A 21400-nucleotide genomic window follows, 5' to 3' on the forward strand; every position below is an offset into this window, starting at 1 on the left:
TTGTTGCGTGATTGGTCCTTGTCTTACCTAAAAAGACTATTGTGCCCTTATTAATTTATTTTTTAATTAATTTTCTTATTTATGTATTTATTTTTTTATATATTTTAAAAAATTAATAGACCAACATATTTTATACATAAACCTGAAACCACATTTGAAATTTTTTAATATGGCTCCCACGGGTCACCATCCCATCTTGTATCTTCTATTTCTTTCCCATCTTCAGTGACATCAACATCATCAACATCCTTTATTTTTTCGGTCCTTTAACTCTAGCGAACTAACACCATAACCCTGCACCACAACCCACTGCCTCTTCATCTTTAGTAGGTTGTGATGTTGGCTCGTCGGAGTTGAAGAGTCAAAAAAAGAAGGGATTGTGAAGACGTCGATGTCACTAAATATGGAAAGAAAATAAAAGATGAGATGGTGGCATGTGGGACCCATATTAAATTTCTCAAATATTGTTTCGAGTTTACGGTGAAAATATATAGATATATTGGGTCTATTAATTTTTTTTTAATATATAAAAAATAAATACATAAATAAAAAAATTAATTAATTAAAGCATAATAGCCTTTTTAGGTAAGACAGATACCAATACTATAAGAAAATAAATTAATAAGAGCACAATAGTATTTTTTAGATATATAAAAAAATAAATACATAAATAAGAAAATTAATAAGTGCACAATAGTTTTTTTTTAGGTAAGACAGAGACCAAACACGCAACAAAAATAAACAGTAGGGACCATCCGGGTTAAAAAATAAGTTATGGACCAAACACATAAATCCCCCAAACCATAGGGACCATTCATGTAATTTACTCTTACTTTTCATTGTTTATATTTGGATAATTGTTTTTTTTACACATCTAGATAACGAACTTGTTTGAGTGTTCACATATGACCATTTCGACCTGCTATAACAGGTCATAATGGTCATATATGAATACTCTTAACAAGTTCGTGACCTAGATGCATACAAAAAAAATAGTTATCCACATGTGAACAAACCGAAAAGTTAATTACCTTAATAAGTAATATTCCTTATTCGAGTTACTCACTAAATTATTAATCGAGAGATGTCTTATTGTGAAATTGTTGTAAAATTGTTGGGTTATAAATACGTAATTATGTATTGTATAGTTTATTTTGTAAAAAGTAATTCTTAGACTTTATATAGGATAAAGTGCAAGATTGTATTTGTTTTATTGGTTAGTTATATAGTAATATTTAAAATAATATTGCATTGTTTTCAAGATTACCAAAAAGTATTAAAAATTTGTCTAAAATCTCTTAAGTGTTTTAAATAGAGGAACTATGAACTTACATCGAGAAGTCACGTATTTCAAATAGAGGAACTATGGACTCAGATCGAGAAAATTACAGTGTATTAGGTTAGTTGTTTATAATTTTAATGTCTATGTTTGTTTTGGATCAACTATAATGTAAATAAATTGTAAAAAAATAAGTACTTACTCCAAAATGAAAGAAACTTGTCTCGCATTAAAATATTTATTTTATGATAAGCGGTTACAAACTTACAATAGTGAAAAATGTTATATTGCTCATGATTATATGCCTAGTTAGATATTATTTTGTTCAAAAATAATGTTTGAAATGAAAACCTTAATCTAAACTCGAAGAACTTATACAAAATTGAATCTTTTCCGTATTAAATTAGGTAATTTGTATGTGTTTTTCAGTAGTTGGATATGTTGATCATGGTTATTTGGCTTGTTAGGTATTATTTAGTGTAAAACAGTGTCTGAAACAAGAACCCCAATCTAAAACTTGATAAACTAGTCCGAAATGGTGTCTTTTTTGCATAAAATTATGTATTCTGCATGTGCTTTGTAGTACTATTTGTGGCTATTTACATAGAAACATTCACTAAAGATTTGTCTTATTATATTCATAGATTCATTTAACTTTCAATTTGTATCACTTACATTCTTTTGTAATTGGTAAAAGTCGGGTATAGTGAATCAAATGTATGTCTAATAGGTTGAAATTTAACCTCCAATTATCCTCCATGTACTCATCTAGTCATTCATTTTCCTTTTTTTTTTTTTTTTTTTTTTTTTTTCTGGTACAACTAGACTGACGATTTGGCTATTTTTTCTCATGTTTACTTTAACACATCATCAGTTACATGGCGGATCAAAACAAAACTATCGTTGTCACTGAACCAAACAAATGACATACTCAAAAACCTAAACGGATGGTATACTAGCAAGCATAACATATAAACATTACTTTTTAGCATATAGTACTAAATAGTTATTAACTATATTCAAATAAACAATTTAATTGTTCAACTTAATTGTTAACATGTACCACAAATTATTCACTAATAATACTTAATAATTGTCTACTATATTATTAATTGTTAACTAATATTAGTTAACAATTATTAATTAGTAATACTTAATATTTATTAACTAATATTACTTAATAACTATTTTAGTCTTTTTTTTTATAACTAAATTATTTATTTGTTAGTTGTTAGCAATTAAATTAATTTAAATGATCCTAGGATGTAACCAATACAAAATTTGAAAGTTAAATGTCTTATAAACTTTTAAACTTATATATATATATATATATATATATATATATATATATATATATATATATATATATATATATATATATATATATATATATAAACCTATAAACTCATATAGATACCCAAATACTTAATTTAATCATATTTAATATATTTAAAAATTAAAAACAATATCTTTAAATTAGATTATAACTAAATTACTAAAATACCTATTTTGAATCCCTCTCATCAATCTCTTTATTCATGACATGATTATTTGTCACTTCACATTCTACATAATCGATTAACAAAACCCGATGATTGCATATTACTAATCCCTTAAGAAACAATATATTTCATCTCTTATAATTGTTTTAAGAGACTTGCGGTTATTCTTTTTTAAACATATTTGTTTGTTCTTCAGTTACAAGTAAAATCCTGAAAAAACTAATCTTAACGTAGTTGTTAATATTTTATAAGGATGTATGAAGTAAATATGTCAAGAACAACGTGTGAAAGGAATAATAATGTAATGTTTCAAGTTGATTATTTTGTTTAATATATTAGATATGATTAAATTGAATGTTATATATATATATATATATATATATATATATATATATATATATATATATATATATATATATATATATATTACAAAGTAATTATAAAAGTTTATAAGGATATCTTAAAAAAATAACGCCTAAATTACATGCAAAATAGTTAATAAATGTCAATCTATACATGTTGCTTACAAGAATGTTAAATGATTCTACGGATAAAAAGAAACTTTAATAAGTACATGAGTACATAAAATTAGTTTTATGGCCGAATTTCAACACAAACCTCTTTTCTCGTCTTACAACATTTTCTGATATGAAGATTTTTAAATTGAAAGTTGTTCCTTAAAATCAACTATCATTTCACCCACCGCGCATTGAGGCGGCTGTAACAAATTTAAGAAGTAGTAGAAAGTTAATTATAACAGAAAGTAGACGAAAATGTTTTTTTTTTTTTTTTTTATTTCGTTTGAGTATAAGCGCCTTTTAATACTATAGGTTGCATTTTTTATGAAAGAAAATGTATTTCTAGTGTTGGTAGAAAACATAGTACTTAAAGTAGTTTGTTGTTTTCGTACTGATATTACATTCATTTTTTTGTTGTAGTAAAAAATGCATTGCTATTGCTTTTTTGCAATATATATATATATATATATATATATATATATATATATATATATATATATATATATATATATATATATATATAAAAGTGATGTAGTTAGTAGTGTAGTTTATCGGTAAATAGGACGAAAGCAAATTCATGCATAGAAACTTAGGACTTAAGTTGTCAGACACAAAAGTGAGAGGCTACAACTATGCCAAGAAAAATGCTTTTAAAAATAAACACAAAAACGTAAAAACTTTATGCCATAACATAGATAAAGCTCGTGGATAGGAAAATCAGATTATATGTAACACGCAGATAAACTCTTTCAAAACCAAAGCCGAGGTGGTGGAAGTGATATTTTATAATATACTACGGAAGTAGATACAGAAGTTTAGAAAACAAAAAAGGTGGAAATGACAATTTAGAAAGTTTTTAAAGTTGAAGGGGGTAAAAATGCAATTATGAAAATCAGAGGGTACAAAGTGTTCTTTTATAAACTAAAAGGAAAAAAATGATAGAAATAAAGAGTATGAGGAGTTAAAAGAAAAGTCGGGTCACCGAGCCGCCGAGTTTTCTTTTTAGAATAGATATAATGACTATAATTTTGATTATGACTCTGTATTTTTATTATTTCTCTTTCGTGAATATAACTTTGGATTTTGATCGATAATGCAAATATTTTGACGAAACATGTAATGTACAAATGTCACATTTTAAAAAAAAAAAATGGTTAATATCGTTACCTAAATAAGTAAAGAACTATTTGTCACAAAGTTTTAAAAATAAATACTATTAGAAGGTATGCAACTGAAATTTTGTGTTCATAAAATACCATATTATATAAGAGGTTTTAATGGCATTTGATTAACAAAAACAAATAGTTCGTTTCCCAGTATGATATTTTTTTAAAGACAATAGTGTTTTGTAAAACAAAAACAAATAGTAAAAAATAAGTAATATTTTTCTTGTACAAAGAAACTGGCCTCTGTTGTATACGAATGAGAGATTTAAATATTGCTTAACAGATACAAATGTAAATCCAAAGATTATGTTATGACTCTACGACATTATACAGGAATGCAGCGAAGACAAATAAAGTCACATATCACTTTATATGTAAATAAAATAAAAAAAATCCTTGGAGCTTTATTATGAAGAGAACAATGTAATTAGTAAAAAAAAAAAAAAAAACACCAATTCACAGAAATTAGGTGTGATATTTTGCATGAGATTACTGAAAGAAGAAATCCATAGAAACGGAAGTATACTAGTCAACTTGAAGAACTACTTTACCAGGAATTATCCTTGTATCTTTAGCTTGATGTGCCTCTTGCACTTGTGTAATTGGGAATGTCTTCTGCACAGGAACTTTCAGTCTCCCAGCCTCAGTCAGCCTCCGAATCTCATCCAGACCTTCTGCATCTGTCCTCATATAAGTCCACCAATACTCTGCAAAAACACTCACTCCATAACTCAAACACTCACACCTTAACTGCCCTTGTATTGCCAAAATGAAAACATTTTCTTTTCTTTTTTTCTTCGTTATGCTGTTGCCCGGACAAACGGATAAATAATGCCCTAAACCCTCTGTCTAACACAAATGAAATTGTTTGCTTGATTAAAAATTATAAAATTTTCAAAATGCGTAAACCATGATTTTTGCATCAACTCAAAAAGAAACATGTTACACATCATAATATTTTTAAAGGTGGGAAATAAGTACAAGTACAGTAGCTGTAATAAAGGAGAGATTGAGGGATATTTTGGTCATTCTCTTAGTTAGGTCAGTCTAATTGCGTATTTGATGTTAGAGAGTGGGTATCTTGGAGCGTATTAAGTGAGAGATGATCTCTGGAGTTTTCTAGCTGCTTGAAAGCTAGGTTTCAGTTCCATTCCAAGTTCTTCATATATGTACAACCATTTAATAGTAAAGTACAATCATTCACAGCAGCAGCTCTATGCTTGTAGTTTATCAGATTGATTTTAGAAAAGTGATCTCAGTCATACTTGTTTGAATGAGTTTTACCTATTCCATGAGATAACCGATATTGAATCTGTTTCTTCATCAAAATGGAAGTAGCAGTAGGAAGGCCAATAACCAGACCATATCTATCACTCAATGATGCAGACTCCCCCTAAACCAAAAACCAATACATATCAACATCAAAATTAACTTTAAAAATCCATTAATAACAACATGGTTTTGTTTTATCACCTGCAGTGTCATGTAATGTCCACCTCTTTTTAAAAGATTGATCCCTAACTGTTCCGTTTGTTGTATACCAATCGTGTCTAAAACAGCATTGTACTTTCCTTTCAATCTTACTTCCAGATCCTGTACATCATAGAAAAGTAAACACTGAGAACACAGCCTAAAAGTAAAAGACGCCTTTGCCCCTGACAAACATTCAAAATTACATCACCTCAGATGTATAGTCAAGTGCCTGTTCAGCACCAGCTGCCAAGAGGCGATCTATGCTTTCACTTTCACATGTAGCTGAAACCACACAGCCTGCTGCAACAGCTAGCTGAACTGCAGAGTAACCTACAGCTCCTCCTCCACCCACCACTAATACCCTCTGTCTGTAGACATTAAGTGACAAAATATCAGTTTTTTTTTATATAAAACTTTTATAGCCAAAGTGAAACAAATTACAAACATACCCTTTACTTATCCTGGCAGTAGATTTAAGAGCACGCCATGCTGTTAGGGCAGCGAAAGGAATTGCACTTGCATCCTGGAGGATCATGAAAGCAGCATATAGATTCGATGTAGTTGGGATAGATATGAAGAAAATGAACAAGAAAAGAGAGGTTAATGATGTTAAAAAACCATAATACATACCACATGTGAGATTGTTGATGGTTTTGGGGTAAGTTGATCTTCTGCAAGAATGGCATAATCGGTGTAAGTGCCTCTCATAGCTGTTGGATGAAGTGCCCCAAAAACTTCTTGCCCAACATTAAGAGTCTGAACAGATTGTCCAATTGCTGCAATTTCACCACTAACATCACGCCCCAAAATCAGGGGAAGGAGGGACTCAAATAGAGAACGACCATACCCTGCTCGCATCTGAAAAAGGAAATGGAACAGGTATAATTGAACAAATGTCAATGAGAAAATTCCAAATCAAACCAGAAAGATAGATGGAAGATACAAATAAGCTCAAACAGATGCAGGAATATACAAATCCATTCACTCCATGGAACCTGAATTCAACTATATTGCAGGATTAATTTAGACAGAAGGGGAAAATGAAACTAAAATTGCATCCACAAAGTCATCTAAGCCTTCCAGAAATGTTTGTTTACGCAGATTCTGTAAAGTGACTCAAATCCTTGGATGAAAGGATCAATTTAAGCATGTAACACATAGTGTTTTAAGCATTTCTAAGTTGCCTGCACTTACTAATTAGGTAGCCTCTGATTTATCCAAAATCAAGAGCAATATACCTAAAGTTCACACGATGAGAAGTTTTCTGTTAACGTGTTCTAAACTTCCACATTAAGAAACCAATCGAAAGTGATAACAATCCACACATATGCGCCTAACCTTCAACGAATTTCGATGACACAGACAGTGTTGAAATTAAACACAATCTAGAGCCACTGAATTCTATTTCCGATAAACAAACAATGAAACAGAACTGAAATTAAGAGAATGCACCAGAACTCACCCTAGTGTCGAGAGGATTAACCGAAACGGCGCGAACTCGAACGAGTACTTCATTCGGTTTGAGATCAGGAACACGGACATCATCTCGTACTTCAAGAACATCAGGACCACCGAACCGCGGCAAAAGCACCGCTCTACAGGTCGTGACAATACTCCTAATACCAAAACCTAACCTATTTGAAGAATAACGCAATCCTTCGATATAACCAGCCGTCGTTGAAATTTTGTGTTGATTAAATCGCAATAGCGACCGCATCGTGTAATTTTTCCAGTGAATGATCGGGAATTTGGAAGGTTACAAAAGAAATCAACGACGAAGATGAAATTTTAGCATGTGAGAGTGAAGAAGCGAGGTGGTGGCTAGCGGTGGACGTGTCTCCGTTTGTATCCGCAGAGGATGTCAATGTCCATTGCAAGTTTGCAACTGCATCAAAATCACTTCATTTCTATTTTTTATATTTCAAATTTATATAATTCTTTCAAAAACAAACTTTTACAATTTACGAGTTCAATCCAACGGTTCCGAGCTACACTTGACCTCAACTCGAAAAATTAACGAGCCTTCGTAATATAAACTGAAGCTCAACTCGAACAAAAACGGAGTTTGATCCAAGAAATCGAAAAGTTCGAAAATGTTCATTATGAATTTATCAATTTTAGCAAAATTGAATTAAACTCAATTCAAGACCTTCATGTTCTAACAAGCTCGAGTCATGTTATCTAGTAAAAATTCGACTCATTTGAAAACCCAATTGAGATAGCATAAGTTGAACTCGTATAAGATTGAACTTGATTTAATTTATATTTTGAACTTGTGTTTTATACTTGGATTCCATATAAATTTGATATATTTGTAGTCTAAATTAAGTACTAAAGTTGTGTTCCATAACACTCTTGGGTATGGGCACACCCAAAACCAACCGGATCACATCAGTGCAATAACAACATTCGTTTAAAGTGGACCCATTGTCACATTAACAATTAATTTAAAATTACTAAAATATATATTATATATATTTAAATTGTTAACGTTTATTAAATGATATATATTTCCATTTAATGTTTGTGGTCCCACCACCATTAAGGCTTTAAAAGTCTTTCAATTAATGCAAGACATCAATCGCGTTGATTGCAAATTGAGTCTATGTGGTATTTGAAAGAGAATTGAAACCACGGACATGGGTGTTCGTAGAGTTTAGACATACACAAATAACAATTTATTTTAAAGAAATATGTTTATGCAAAGTGACAATTTACTTTAAAGAGTTTGGGGAATGATTGTTTTATAAAGTTAGTAAATATTTAATAGTTGTTTATTGAATCATATAGAATTGAATCAAAACCTAATTGAGATTCAGTGATTTATCAAACCCGATAATAAAAGGCATACCAAAGATTATAGAACCAAATAAGAGACTTCTAATTGTAATATTAAACAATATAAATTTGACCGAGTCAGACTTTTACTTTAAAATAGTAAAAAACATTCATACATCCCCTTATATATGTTTATCCTTTTTTTTCCTTTTGGGATCACCGTATTATTTTTTAGTGAAATAAAGTTTGAGAGAATTCGAATTTGATCAACAAATGTATAGTGAAATTGTAACTAAACCAAATCAATGCAAGTTGCACCCCCTCTCTAGTTTCCACTCTCCAGAAACATCATGTGAGAGATAAATCACTACACAACAAACATGGTCATAAAACCCAGTGTCTACAAGGAGGCCAGTCTATAATTAACTTAAAACTTACACTGACTATGATTGCGGAGACTCAAATCTTGAGAGCCAAATTTTCTACTTAAGGAAAGTAAACAAAAAGAAATCACTGATAAATGGATTATGGAACAAGCCAACACTTGGACAGCAAAAGAAAAAATTAAAGTACTTGAGCCTAACTTATGACATCTATAGAATATAAGTCTATCCATCTAACATCTAAATTATACTTCTTCCATGTCATCTATCACCTTATTATCATTTCCATCATTAGTGTCTTTTGGCTTTGTCTGCTCAATTTCATCTTCCATCTCCATTGCCCCCTCAACCACGTTTGAATCATTAATACAAACAGGCACCACAGGTTCAGGTTCCTCAGCTTCAGTCTCCATGGGTACACTTGTGGGTTGTACTAGAGGCAATTCTGTTGGTACCTCAGCTTCAGTCTCCATTGCCTCGACTGCAGTTGCAGGTTGTACTTGAGGCAATCCTGCTGGTACCTCAGCTTCAGTCTCCATTGCCTTGACTGCAGTAGCAGGTTGTACTTCATGCGATTCAGCTGGTACCTCATCTTTAGTCTCCATTGCAGGTTGTAGTTGAGGCAATTCTGATGCTTCCTCAGCTTTAGTCTCCATTGCCTCAAGTGCGCTTGCAGTTGTTGGTTGTACTTGAGGCAATTCTGATGGTACCTCAACTTTGGTCTCTAATGCCTCAACTGCACTTGAAGGTTGTATTTCAGGCAATTCTGGTGCTTCCTCAGCTTTAGTCTCTATTGCCTCAACTGCGCTTGCAGTGGTGGGTTGTACTTGAGGCAATTCTGCTGGTACCTCAGCTTTAATCTCTACTGGCTCAAGTGTACTTACAGGTAGTACTTGAGGCAACTCTGCTTGTACCTCCTCAGCTTTAGCCTCGATTGCACTTGCAGGTTGTACTTGAGGCAACTCTACTTGTACCTCCTCAGATTTAGTCTCGATTGCACTTGCAATTTGTACTTGAGGCAACTCCACTTGTACCTCAGCTTTCATCTCTACAGCCTCGGGTGCACTTTCAGGTTGTACTTCAGGCAGTTCTTCTGGTACCTCGGATTTCATCTCTACGGCCTCGACTGCACGCGCAGGTTGTACTTCAGGCATTTCTGGTGGTACCTCATCTTTTGCCTCCTCAATTGCACTTGAAGGTTGTACTTGAGGCAATTCTGCTGGTACCTCAGCAGCTGTAGTCTCTACTGCCTCGAGTGTGTTTGCAGGTTGTACTTGAGGCAACTCTACTTGTACCTCAGGTTTAGTCTCAACTGCACTTGCAGGTTGTTCTTGAGGCAATTCTGCTTGTCCTTCAACTGAAGAGCTACAAACCATTGGCTCTTCCTTTGGCTGGGCTACCTCTGATTCCCCTTCATGTGGTGGTTCACTAGCGGCTAACGGCGGTGATGTTTCCGTAGATGGTGGCACAAGAGGTCCAGTAACTTGAGTTTCACCGGATACTTCACCATCAGGTATGACAGGTTGTACTTTGTGCAACTCGAGTGGTACTTCATCCATTGTTTCCACTTTTTGTGGCTCTGGTGATGGTTGCTCTGATGGGGCAGGAGCAGGGGTGGGTAAGACGGGTTCCACTTTATGCTGATCTTGTGTCTCTTTAGGTTGTACTTTCTGTTGATCTTGTGGTACATCACCTGGCGGAGCTGCAAGAACAGTGGGTGTTTCCGGTGTTGGCTCTACTTTTTGGCGCTTTGGCGGTGCTTCCGGCGGCACCACCACCACTGGTGGTTCAACTTTAAGCTGCTTTGGTTGTACTTCAGCTGGAGGGTAGACTCTCAATGTGCTGACTGAATGAATATTATTGGTGCCATTTTTAATAGAAAGGGACTCATTTACAGCATGAAGTTGCTGCAGCCTGTAATCAGTTTCTGGCCTTCTGCAAATCTTCCTCAGTGCCACTATTTCCTAAATAAATAAAAATAAAAGCAATTATTAACATCAACAACACATTAAATAATATATATATATATATATATATATATATATATATATATATATATATAAGCAGTGATATGATATATTGTTACATACTTCAGACTGATCGTGATCATAACGTACAAGAAACCGACACCGACAACCTCGTACATCGTGTCGCCTTCTTTGTGCATCTAGGACATGGGCATCAAAGTAAAGAGCTTGTTCCTTCCCTTCCTGTAAAAATTTTAAGGGTTAAATACACGAAATACCAATGTACTTTTGTTTCTATGTTTTTACAGCATCCTACTTTAATTTCTTTGTACTACAGTATTGTGTACTTTGATGCTATAAATCGGTAGATTTTTGAAAAAGCTGAAAGTGCGACATGATGGATGTTATAAATAATAAACAAATGTGTTATTTCTTGCATTTAGCACTTTATATATGGAAAGACTTGAACCTGAAAACAAAGTATGAGATCAGCAGGGAGAACTGCTACACATTCAGATGCTTCACATGGAAGAGATCTTTGTCTCACATTCTTGCGCACATGCACCCATTCATCTTCTTCAGCTCCAAAGCCAGCAAATCTCACCAAAACTTCCTGAAATTAAATTATAAAATGATATTTATCACCCAAAAAGACTATGGAAAATAAACAGATCAAGCATTGATTGAGTTGTAAAATTACCGGATCGCCCGTTTCAAGAGACCTATGTGATAAGAAGGTTGACACATCATACCTGGGAACAAGATTACAACAAAGTAATGTCATTTACATGTTAATCCAATCAATGTTACTTATATTAATACTGCTAGATACTAACCATGCACCATCTCTAGCAGATTTAGCTTCATATTCCATTTGGGAATTATCTGATATCCTTCCTGCATTTTGAACTGATCATAAAAACAAGTCAGATAACGCATAATTTGATGGACTTTTCTATAAATGGCAAGTTACATCTAACAACACTGACAAAAGTTCTACCTGAAAACGCAATTTGATTCTGAGGTGCTTGTGGGAAAGTTCTAACTGCAGCTGAAATTAATCAACAACACAAAATTACTTACACAGCAAATGACATTAAATTTTAAATTAATTCAAGATCTGTTGTACCTGAAGGAACAGTTGGATGTTGTTGTACTTGAGGCATAGTTCTAACAGATACTGCATAAAGGGGTAAAAAGGTAAAACACTTATTTATGCAACAAATTCACAACTTTTAACAATGCATGCATTATTTAACCAAACTGGTAACAAGTTAGCTCACCTGAAGAAGCAGTGTGTGGTTGAGTAGCTTGAGGTACACCTTTAACCATGGTTGACTCATCTCGGGTCATTTGTGTTATATTTAACTTCCCTGGTGATTTTCCCGCTTTAGCCCTGATAGCATAACGCCTATTTTGGAACCAATTCCACACCTAATAATGTTGAATATATGCATCAAGATGTTATATGTGAGTTACTGAGTCATGGTTTAGAAAGTATGCAGTAGTAATCACTAATCACTCAACTCACTTGTTTCATTTGAACTTCAATTTTTCCCTTGCGTTCTTCAGAATTGCTATACATAGAGATTTTATGTCAGAATCTGACATCTGATAATGATAGAGTGAAATGTTGCTGAATAATTTAAGGACTTTTTTAATTTTAAAAGTAGGTTGTTATTTACCTGAACTTTTCGGCTAAGGTAACAAGAACTTCACGTGCAGGCATTGCAGTTTTGTGTGCTTGCAAGATGGCTTCCATCTCCGCAATCTTTGAAGAAGAAAAATGCTCAAGTTATCTAAAAGGTTACTCTAACACCCCTTACATTTTATGTTACAAACTAAAATGGTCCATGCTGTTTACACAATGACACTGAGAGCCCCTAAAGCAGCCTCAAGTGCCCAATTTGGGCACCAATATCTTTAGAAAATTCATTATTTATCTTAGTTGCTGAAATTCAAGGCAAACAAGCCAATTGAATTCTATGATCAAATTTCACCAAATTACTCTAATTGACCCTATTGGGTCATAGGAAAGCAAATTTGTAAGAAATGGGAGCATCATTAAGTCCAATAACAATCTTGCATGGCAATTTTGCAATTTTTATCGTTAGAAGTAACTAAATTTTTATAAGGTTTCTTTTATTCACCTAAATGAATGATTAGAAGATTCGATGTCTACCAGTTACATGAATCATGGGAGGGATTTAGATTAAAGATTAGTCTTTACTACATTAATAATTTGATTAGTCTAACATTGTATCTTTAATTCATTAGTCTTTTTGGGTGTCTTCTGAACCCTATAAATAGGTTGTATTATATTTATTTGGGAGGATCCAAGTGAAACATATAGATTTGCTTTGAGTTTTACTCATTTTGTGAGCTGTAATTCTTTTTGTGAGTAATCATATTTCAAGAACATATCAAGAATGTAACCCTTTGTTACGCAAAGGTTCCAAATTTTCATGAGCATGTTTGTAGATGCAGGTGATAATCTATTATCCACTAGTATCCTTAAAAATGTAAGTTTTGATCAAGTCCACTAACAAAAATACACTACAAATCTTGGACCTGAGGGTGGTCAAACACATAATCATTTCAAATGAATCAATTATTATATCGAAATTATACCCATCAAACAAACTTTATATTTTCCGTCTTTAGGACGAATAAATAGTACCAATAACGATTCAAATATCAGATATCCAACCACTACAATTACTTAATCAAATAAACAGGCATTAGACGCAAGCTCAGGAATGATTATAAGAGGTTCAAAACCGAAGATATTCGCCAATTCGAAACATTCACGTTTAGGGATTTCAAAATAATTAACAAAAGACCAAGAAAGTCAATTGGGAAAACACAATAAGTGTGTATTAACGAGAGAAAAAAAAATAGAGAATAGTGACCTCGGCCTGGTTAAAGCGGAAGGAAGGGCCTCCATTACTGGGTGGTCTACCCATTTGCTTCGATTACGCTCGTCGATTTCCTTTCCCTTGCACAAAAAACCCGTCAAGAACAATCGCTGGATTCTAAAAAAGACTGCAAAATTTTGTTTTTAATTTATAACAAAGAGTTCGAGCCTCAAGTCGAGTGTGTAATGCATGAAGGCGAACGAGTGGAATTTGCAACAGAGGAGATTTGGGATTTTTTTTATCGATCAAGAAAGTAGGGGGGTTATGAGTTATGACTGGAGCTATTTTCTCGGTTCGGGTTATACTTGTCGTTCCGGATGATTTTGTAGCTTTCTTCCTTCTTCTTTTAGTGTATTCCAATAACAGTCCCTATACTATTGTTTTATAATCAATTGACCTTTTTCGTTTCTCAATCAATAAAATATTATTTTCCAATTATTAAAATTGTATACAACAACACTCGGAGAGGTTATAGGTTATGGTTATGTCCCTTCACCAAAAGACAGATTTTGGGTTTCGAATAACAAATATAATAACTTAAATAATTCAATGATTGTTTATGAGAAATATTTTCTAAAATTTTTTATTTCGACCATATAGCAGAGGATATCATGAAATGTGATTTTGGATAATCTAAGAAAATCAATTTGGAATTGCATGCATATCCTAAATCCTAAAACAAAGAATTACATTGCTTCAATTGTATTAGTCAAAGATAATATGCAAAAGAAAAAGAAACAGTTTTTCAGATGTTCTTTCTTCTATAATAATAATATCATATCATACTATACTTATAAATGAGATATTTTTTCTATCACCACAACCATTTGAAATTTTCATCTCTTTTCATATTTCTTTATAATAATGATTTCTATAATATCTATTTAAACATACATAACTTTTCACTAGCATCTAATTAACAACTATCACTCAATTGTTGATAATTAATGGTTCTTGTGACACTAATTGATTAACATTGAGATATTGATATTGTCATATATATATATATATATATATATATATATATATATATATATATATATATATATGCAATATTAATATTTTGGTTAATTGTAAAAATGTTTGATATTTATTGAATTAATTTACATTTTGCAGTCAAATAGGACACTCTTGAAGAATAAAAACCAGAAGTGACAAATATTGGAGCTTGGAAGGACTAAAGCTAAAACAGGAGTTTAACGGAGTTTAAAAGAAGAAGAATTAAGAAAAAGACTAAGCTCACGACGAGAATATCAATCTCATGACGTGATGAACAAGATTCTAGAAGATTATTACGCGGAATGTCAATTTCCTTGCCATACATAGATTACACCAAGATCACGACGTGAGGATGGATTTTCAAAAACTATATATATCCCTTTACTCATTCCATTTAGTAGGTTGATTTTAGACATATTCTGGAGAGATAACCGAGTTTGGAGGTCAGAAAAAGTGCAAAAAACATCCTTAGGTAAGAGAGATTATTGGAAGATCGAGAATTTGAAGATTATAACACTACATTCGGTTTGCATTAATTTAATAATGTCAATTTCTTATGAACTTGTGTGTTTACTTTCAGATATGAGTAGTTAAATCAGTAGATTTTTGTTTAGTTAGATGGAACCTTAAAACGATGAGTTAGCTTATTATTTTTATGGATTTTATGAAGTTGGTTTTATGCATGTGTTTGATTATCATTATCTAGCATGTTAAAGTTTTGATCTTTGTTGCTTTAAGTCAAGTTAAGTGTAGTTTAGTGACCATTAAATTATTTGAAACTTGTTTACCTAGTAGTTTAGTGACTATTAAATTGCTAGAACTAGGATTGACCACATCTCAGATAAGTAATAAAGGTAACAACTTTAGATGTGTTGGAGAACATAACTGTAATCATAATTATGTTTGATTAATTGTCTTGACCACAGATAATTATCTAGATATATCTTACATAGCTCAATTATCATTAATAACTAATTTTGTGTTTGCTTGTGTATGACAATTACATAGTAGACATGAATTAGTAAATATATTAGTAGATTAGACCAAGATTACTAATTACATATAAATTGGTAACCAACTTTATTAATCCATAAATAAGAGCTAACCTTCGAAAAAAGGTGGATTCGAAACTAAATGAAAGTGTTTTTAATATCTTGATTACAATCGTTTTTAGTTGGGTGCTTAAGTTAGTCTAAACTTGCAAAATCATATAAAAATCCATTTTTTTAATTATTGTTTGCTTTTAGATTAATTTTAGTAGTTATTTTAGTATATTGAAGTCGTTCCTTGTGTTTTATACATAACTTACTTTACTATACTATAAACTGACTAAGTACACTACATATATATATATATATGCATTAGTAGATAAGTAGTTAAGTTATAAATTTAAAGCTAGATAGGTAATATATTTTGCACACATCAGATATATAGTTCATAATGGTATATTTTTATTATAATGGTTTAAAGAGTCGTATGAGTGGTTGAGATGTAGATTAGAAACTTCATACAAAAAGATTGTCGATGGAGAGTATAAATAATAATAAAGAGGAAGATGACGACGAGAAGGAAATATGAAAGTTTATGATAAGAAATATTGCTTCATTTTCTTCTTTCTTATTATCTAAATTTATATTGTATAATTATGATTTTGGTTGGAATGAAAAATATTATATATGAAGATACTCTAATCATTATCTCTAGATTCACATGAGCAACAATATTACTTCACAACAATACAAAACAAGAATGGATACAACTAGCATAACTCATGCTTCTTGATTTTAAATTTTTTGTGGTTCAATTTATTTTAAAGTTTTGCATTTTCTTTTCATAAAAGTTATAATCATGTTCAGTAGGGCCCCAAAATGAAGTTATGCAACTAACCGTATAAAGTCTAAACCAATGGTCCATGTCATATAAATTCTAATGAAGTTTGCAAGATCGTGCATGTTAATGTTCATTCAACTTCAAATTGTATACCTAGACTTTTAAAATGATTCATTGGGTTTAACTTCTAGGATAATGTAATAGAGTGCATGTCGGCGTTTAATTTTATAGGTCTTCACAATCGCTTACATGGAAATTGTCATATAGATGACAATTATGTAGTTGATAAAGCTTATTAAAATTAATTTTGTTATATTTCATAAAAATGGTAAATTTGAGTTGTTGATATATCATTACATGCTATTATTTGATTATAAATCGTTTAATCATTTATGATCTTTTTAAACGAGACATGATTTAACTGTAAGGTAATTAAAGTGAAATAAGATTTAGTCATTGCAATTTGCACCTCTAATTTTATGTTCTGTTAATGAAAAGCACAATAGCACGAGACTCTCATAAAATACAAATCGTTTAATTGTTCTAAAACTTATGTTTTCTAATAACATATGAGGGCTAAAACTCATTGTGGGTTTTATAAATATTATTAGTCTAATTAAAATCTAGTACAAAATATTTTGACATCAATTATAAACATCTTTATATATAATTTTAACTTTTCCTTTAATTCGATGTATTTACGTAATCAATAATTTATATGGTTAATTATTTTTTTCATATGTTGTAATAGTTAATCAATTTACTCCGTAATAAAAAACTAGAACCCCAATATCGACAATTTTAAGAGCAGTTTTGGAATATTAAAATCGACATAACATGTTTCAGGATTGGTTCCAATATTCTAGGGTCGTAGGTTCCAATTTTAATAGGTCTATATATAAAAATGATCAAAAATCATAGATAAAGTTATAAATTTCAACATATTTTAACCATATATTTGTTTTGCTGTGCAACGCGCGGAATATGCCTAGTTCCCCTTATATACGAGGATGACGACAGTTATTAAAGGAAACGAAACCCTTTTTGCAATGGATGCGAACATTGGGTTTGGGGTTAGAAAATTCAGCTAGGCTCAATTTTCCTATATAGATTATAGGGGTTTTGCCACTTGACCCCACTAAGAGAACTAACAACCCCTAGACCCAACCATGGGCAATGCCTCTTCAAACCCCACCAAGTCCTCCAAAATTATATGAGTGTGCACTTCACACCTCATCCACACCTCATGTCTCAAAATATAACCAAAAGGTACTCAACTTGACTATTGAAGACATTGATCACCAACAAAGACCATGGCATGTAACTAGTTTACCGATTGTTTAGTTTTTTCACATCAAGTTAAAATGATTGAACCAATGATGATATATGTATGTTTTTAGTGAATAAAATGTATGAACAGGGCTAAATGGTTGTTTGATTGTCTAGGATTGAATCAAATATGATTGAGTTAACATAGGTTATGTATAGGAATGAATCAAATGCTATAGGACCAAATCAAAAAAAATTTATTGTGGTATCAAACAAATTACCCGACCAAAAAAGAGACATATCAAACAGACCCTATATGACATTTTTAACCTTGCATTACGACAAACAATTTTCACAATATTTCTCAAGTTTAGCATGAGTGTGTAGAATGAAAAAAGAATATCGGTAAATAGATGAATGGTCGGTGTCTTAATACTTTAAGTCATGTCATTTGGCATAAGTAAAAAAAAAAACATCTACTTAAAAAGCTTCACTTTCTTTCTCCAAATTTGCTCATTTTTCTAAAGTTGAATGTTCTTTTTTTAACATTCTTTTCAAACAAAATTTTGGCTCAAAATTGGCCTTTTACAACATGAAACAACCCCTATTAAATGCTTGACGACTTGCTAAAAATCAAACATATAGTTCCATAATGCCACCAGCTTCTATAACTTGCAACATTCAAGATTTCTTCCTGTGAAAAGTGATATTCTATGATGCAACAGGTGAAGCTTCTTTTTTATGTTTCTTGGGCTTACGTTTCTTCTGCTTTAGTCTCATCTTCACAAAATCTTTGACACTCCTTTCCCATTCCCGCCTTTTCTTCATATAAAGCATCATAGCAGCACGAGCATCTTCTATCTGTACCAAAAACGTCCACGTCAGCATATACTTCACACCAATTGACAGATATAGCAACCAACTATATCACTTCTACTATATTAGGAAACAAACTATTTTCTTTGTCAATTAATGTTGATGACATATTTTAACATAAAGATTGTACATGCATATACCAACTACACATACACATCACATAAAACCAGTGCCAAGTGATTACTTGTTAGTAATCATGAATATAGTGACATTTAACATAAAAATGTTAGTTTAATGACTTAATAAATAAAGAAAATAAGAAAATAGTTCATTAAGCAAGTGGGAAAAAATGGCTTTAAAAAAGAACTCACAGGACAATGCTCGCCATTTTGGATCTTGACACCAAGGACTTCATCTGCAAGATGTCTAAGTGCTTTTTTACGCCCTTCTCTGCATCATGTATGAGGGTTTAATGTGTCAAACAGTTGAATAAAGATTTCATAAAAAATATATATAACAAATTAAAAGAAGGGTTAAAAGAAATACTTTAAATACGGTTGATACTCGGCAGTATCTCGTATATCCTTTTTCGGGTGACTTAATAACAAGGCCTGTAATAAAAAGAAAACTTAGAAAAAAGTGGTGAAATTGAAGAAAAGAAAGAAAGAAATTTTTTTAATTGTTTTTTTTTTTTTTTTTTTGTGTTTTTAAGATATGAATTTGCATATAACCTTGAGGTCATTACGCAATGCATGGCCAACAAGAATCCGCCCTTTGAGCAATTCTGCCACTTCTTTCTGAACAACACGGAAATCTTTTGCTGAAAATAGCATTATAAACTTGTGTAAATTAAAGTAAATATAATGAAAATCCAGAAAAATTGAGTTGAATAGAAAAAAAAAATTGAACCTTTTTTTAAGTCACGGGGTCGAATGCCACTGACTTGTGTACGAAAGTCAACTACACGTTCAACTGGACGAACATGCTCATCATATATAACGTTTCCCCACTTATTTACCTGTGTTTAATAAAAAGTTAGGACTTCATAAGGGCATATTTGTAAAAAATTATCTTTATGTATTGGGTAAAAAAGAAAATGTCTACATAGCATTTCAAATTAAGTAAAAAAACATCTAAGATAACTGGAGTCTATTGTAGGGTTAAGTTAACCATGGATTAATGTCAAAAGTCAAGACTATAAGTGATGATAACTACATATAAGACTAATATGAATGTGAAATTGTGAATTTACCAGTGTGACTCTTCCAAGAGCGCTTTTGTTTCCAAGAGGGCTTACTCCAACCATTTCACAATCCATGGCTATTTCGTCTGTAATACTGTGAAATTGCTACTAATTAGTTGAAGTGCAATCCTTATAGCAATCGACTAGTGCATTTATATACAATAAAAACATAGCTTAAAAAGATTGCGTACCTTGAATCAGATGAAGTAGGAGCAAGAACATTCCCCTCGCGTTCGCTGACCTCATCATTATCAGACCTCTCTTTGCGCTTTCCTACAAAATTTGCACATTCTTACACTCATAATCAAAAAGAAAACGGGTAAACTGATATTTCCTCAGAATTACTTGCAACTTTCTTAAAAAGATTCAAACTTTGAGTTCAACATTGATATGAATTCAAATTTTCCAAGCAAAATTTGAGAAAAAAACAAGGGGATAAAAAAATATATGCTGAATATTAATCTATAGATAATTATGTGACGAATTAACGATTAGGGTTATGCAAATTCACAAACCTAAAATGGATTCTTTGGTCTCTGTTCCTGGTTTCTTGGAGGATAGTTCGGAGCCATAACCTAATTTCTGCAGACGACCAAGTTCATGAAAGAGATGAAGCCAAAAAATGATGTGTGTGCATGGTGGGTGTGGAAAAGTGAAAGGAAAGTACTTGACGAAGCTGCGCCCAGTTGGGGTTGAGCTGCTTCGGATCTTTCATTGGAAAATTCTTCAAACTGTTGGTTTCAGACCGCCGGCCGCTTTTCTTTAGGAAAATTCTTCAAACTGTTGATGTTCAGAGTTCTTTCTTTAGGTTTTAGACCCGTTTTCGTAATTCAACCTTTTGGAGATTTTTCCTTTAGGTTAAAAGTTTATTTATTTAACAAAAATTTATCTACTATATTATTTTTGTCCCGGATTATGTTTTGTTATCGAAATATATATATTTTTTTAATTTATTTGTACCATAGTTTATTATGAATCTGTCGTATGTATTAGACACGGTATTTTACTAGTATTTTTGGATATTTTAGAGATGTCAAAGACATTTTGTAACATCTAATTTCAATTTCTAGTATGTGGACTATCTTTCAATCCTCTTTCGTTGGGGTTTTGATGGGTTTATGAGGTTACATCTACAATGCATTAAGCGGAAATTTATTTAAACATTTCAAATAATTAGGGCATATGCAACCTAGTTTGATCTATGTCTTTTAAATATAACAATATACTATGAATGGCTAATCTACAAAAACTTTTCATAT

General features: G+C 31.8%; 3 protein-coding genes across 3 annotated transcripts; all 3 read right to left on the reverse strand.

The window, feature by feature from the left end:
• Nucleotides 1-4849: 4849 nt before the first annotated feature.
• Nucleotides 4850-7864, reverse strand: LOC145046341 (GroES-like zinc-binding alcohol dehydrogenase family protein). Its single transcript, XM_078994623.1, has 7 exons — nt 7401-7864; nt 6569-6796; nt 6388-6461; nt 6147-6306; nt 5939-6058; nt 5750-5858; nt 4850-5172 (listed from the first exon to the last, which is right to left on the reverse strand). The coding sequence occupies exons 1-7, from the start codon at nt 7653-7655 to the stop codon at nt 4991-4993; spliced, it is 1128 nt and encodes a 375-aa protein (XP_078850749.1). The 5' UTR covers nt 7656-7864; the 3' UTR covers nt 4850-4990.
• Nucleotides 7865-9069: 1205 nt separating this feature from the next.
• On the reverse strand, nt 9070-14264 carry LOC145046344 (uncharacterized). The gene is made up of 11 exons (XM_078994627.1): nt 13979-14264; nt 12752-12837; nt 12598-12643; nt 12350-12500; nt 12196-12246; nt 12067-12117; nt 11903-11975; nt 11767-11818; nt 11536-11679; nt 11190-11309; nt 9070-11063 (listed from the first exon to the last, which is right to left on the reverse strand). Exons 1-11 carry the CDS (start codon nt 14030-14032, stop codon nt 9345-9347), a joined length of 2547 nt encoding a protein of 848 aa, XP_078850753.1. The 5' UTR covers nt 14033-14264; the 3' UTR covers nt 9070-9344.
• Nucleotides 14265-18562: 4298 nt separating this feature from the next.
• Nucleotides 18563-20965, reverse strand: LOC145046495 (Polynucleotidyl transferase, ribonuclease H-like superfamily protein). The gene is made up of 9 exons (XM_078994780.1): nt 20809-20965; nt 20657-20723; nt 20333-20414; nt 20151-20235; nt 19808-19916; nt 19630-19718; nt 19445-19509; nt 19270-19348; nt 18563-18943 (listed from the first exon to the last, which is right to left on the reverse strand). The coding sequence occupies exons 1-9, from the start codon at nt 20854-20856 to the stop codon at nt 18794-18796; spliced, it is 774 nt and encodes a 257-aa protein (XP_078850906.1). The 5' UTR covers nt 20857-20965; the 3' UTR covers nt 18563-18793.
• Between the last annotated feature and the right edge of the window lie 435 nt (nt 20966-21400).

This window comes from Lactuca saligna, chromosome 5 (genome assembly GCF_052625555.1).
Source record: "Lactuca saligna cultivar CGN05327 chromosome 5, ASM5262555v1, whole genome shotgun sequence".
Taxonomy (NCBI): Eukaryota; Viridiplantae; Streptophyta; class Magnoliopsida; order Asterales; family Asteraceae; genus Lactuca; species Lactuca saligna.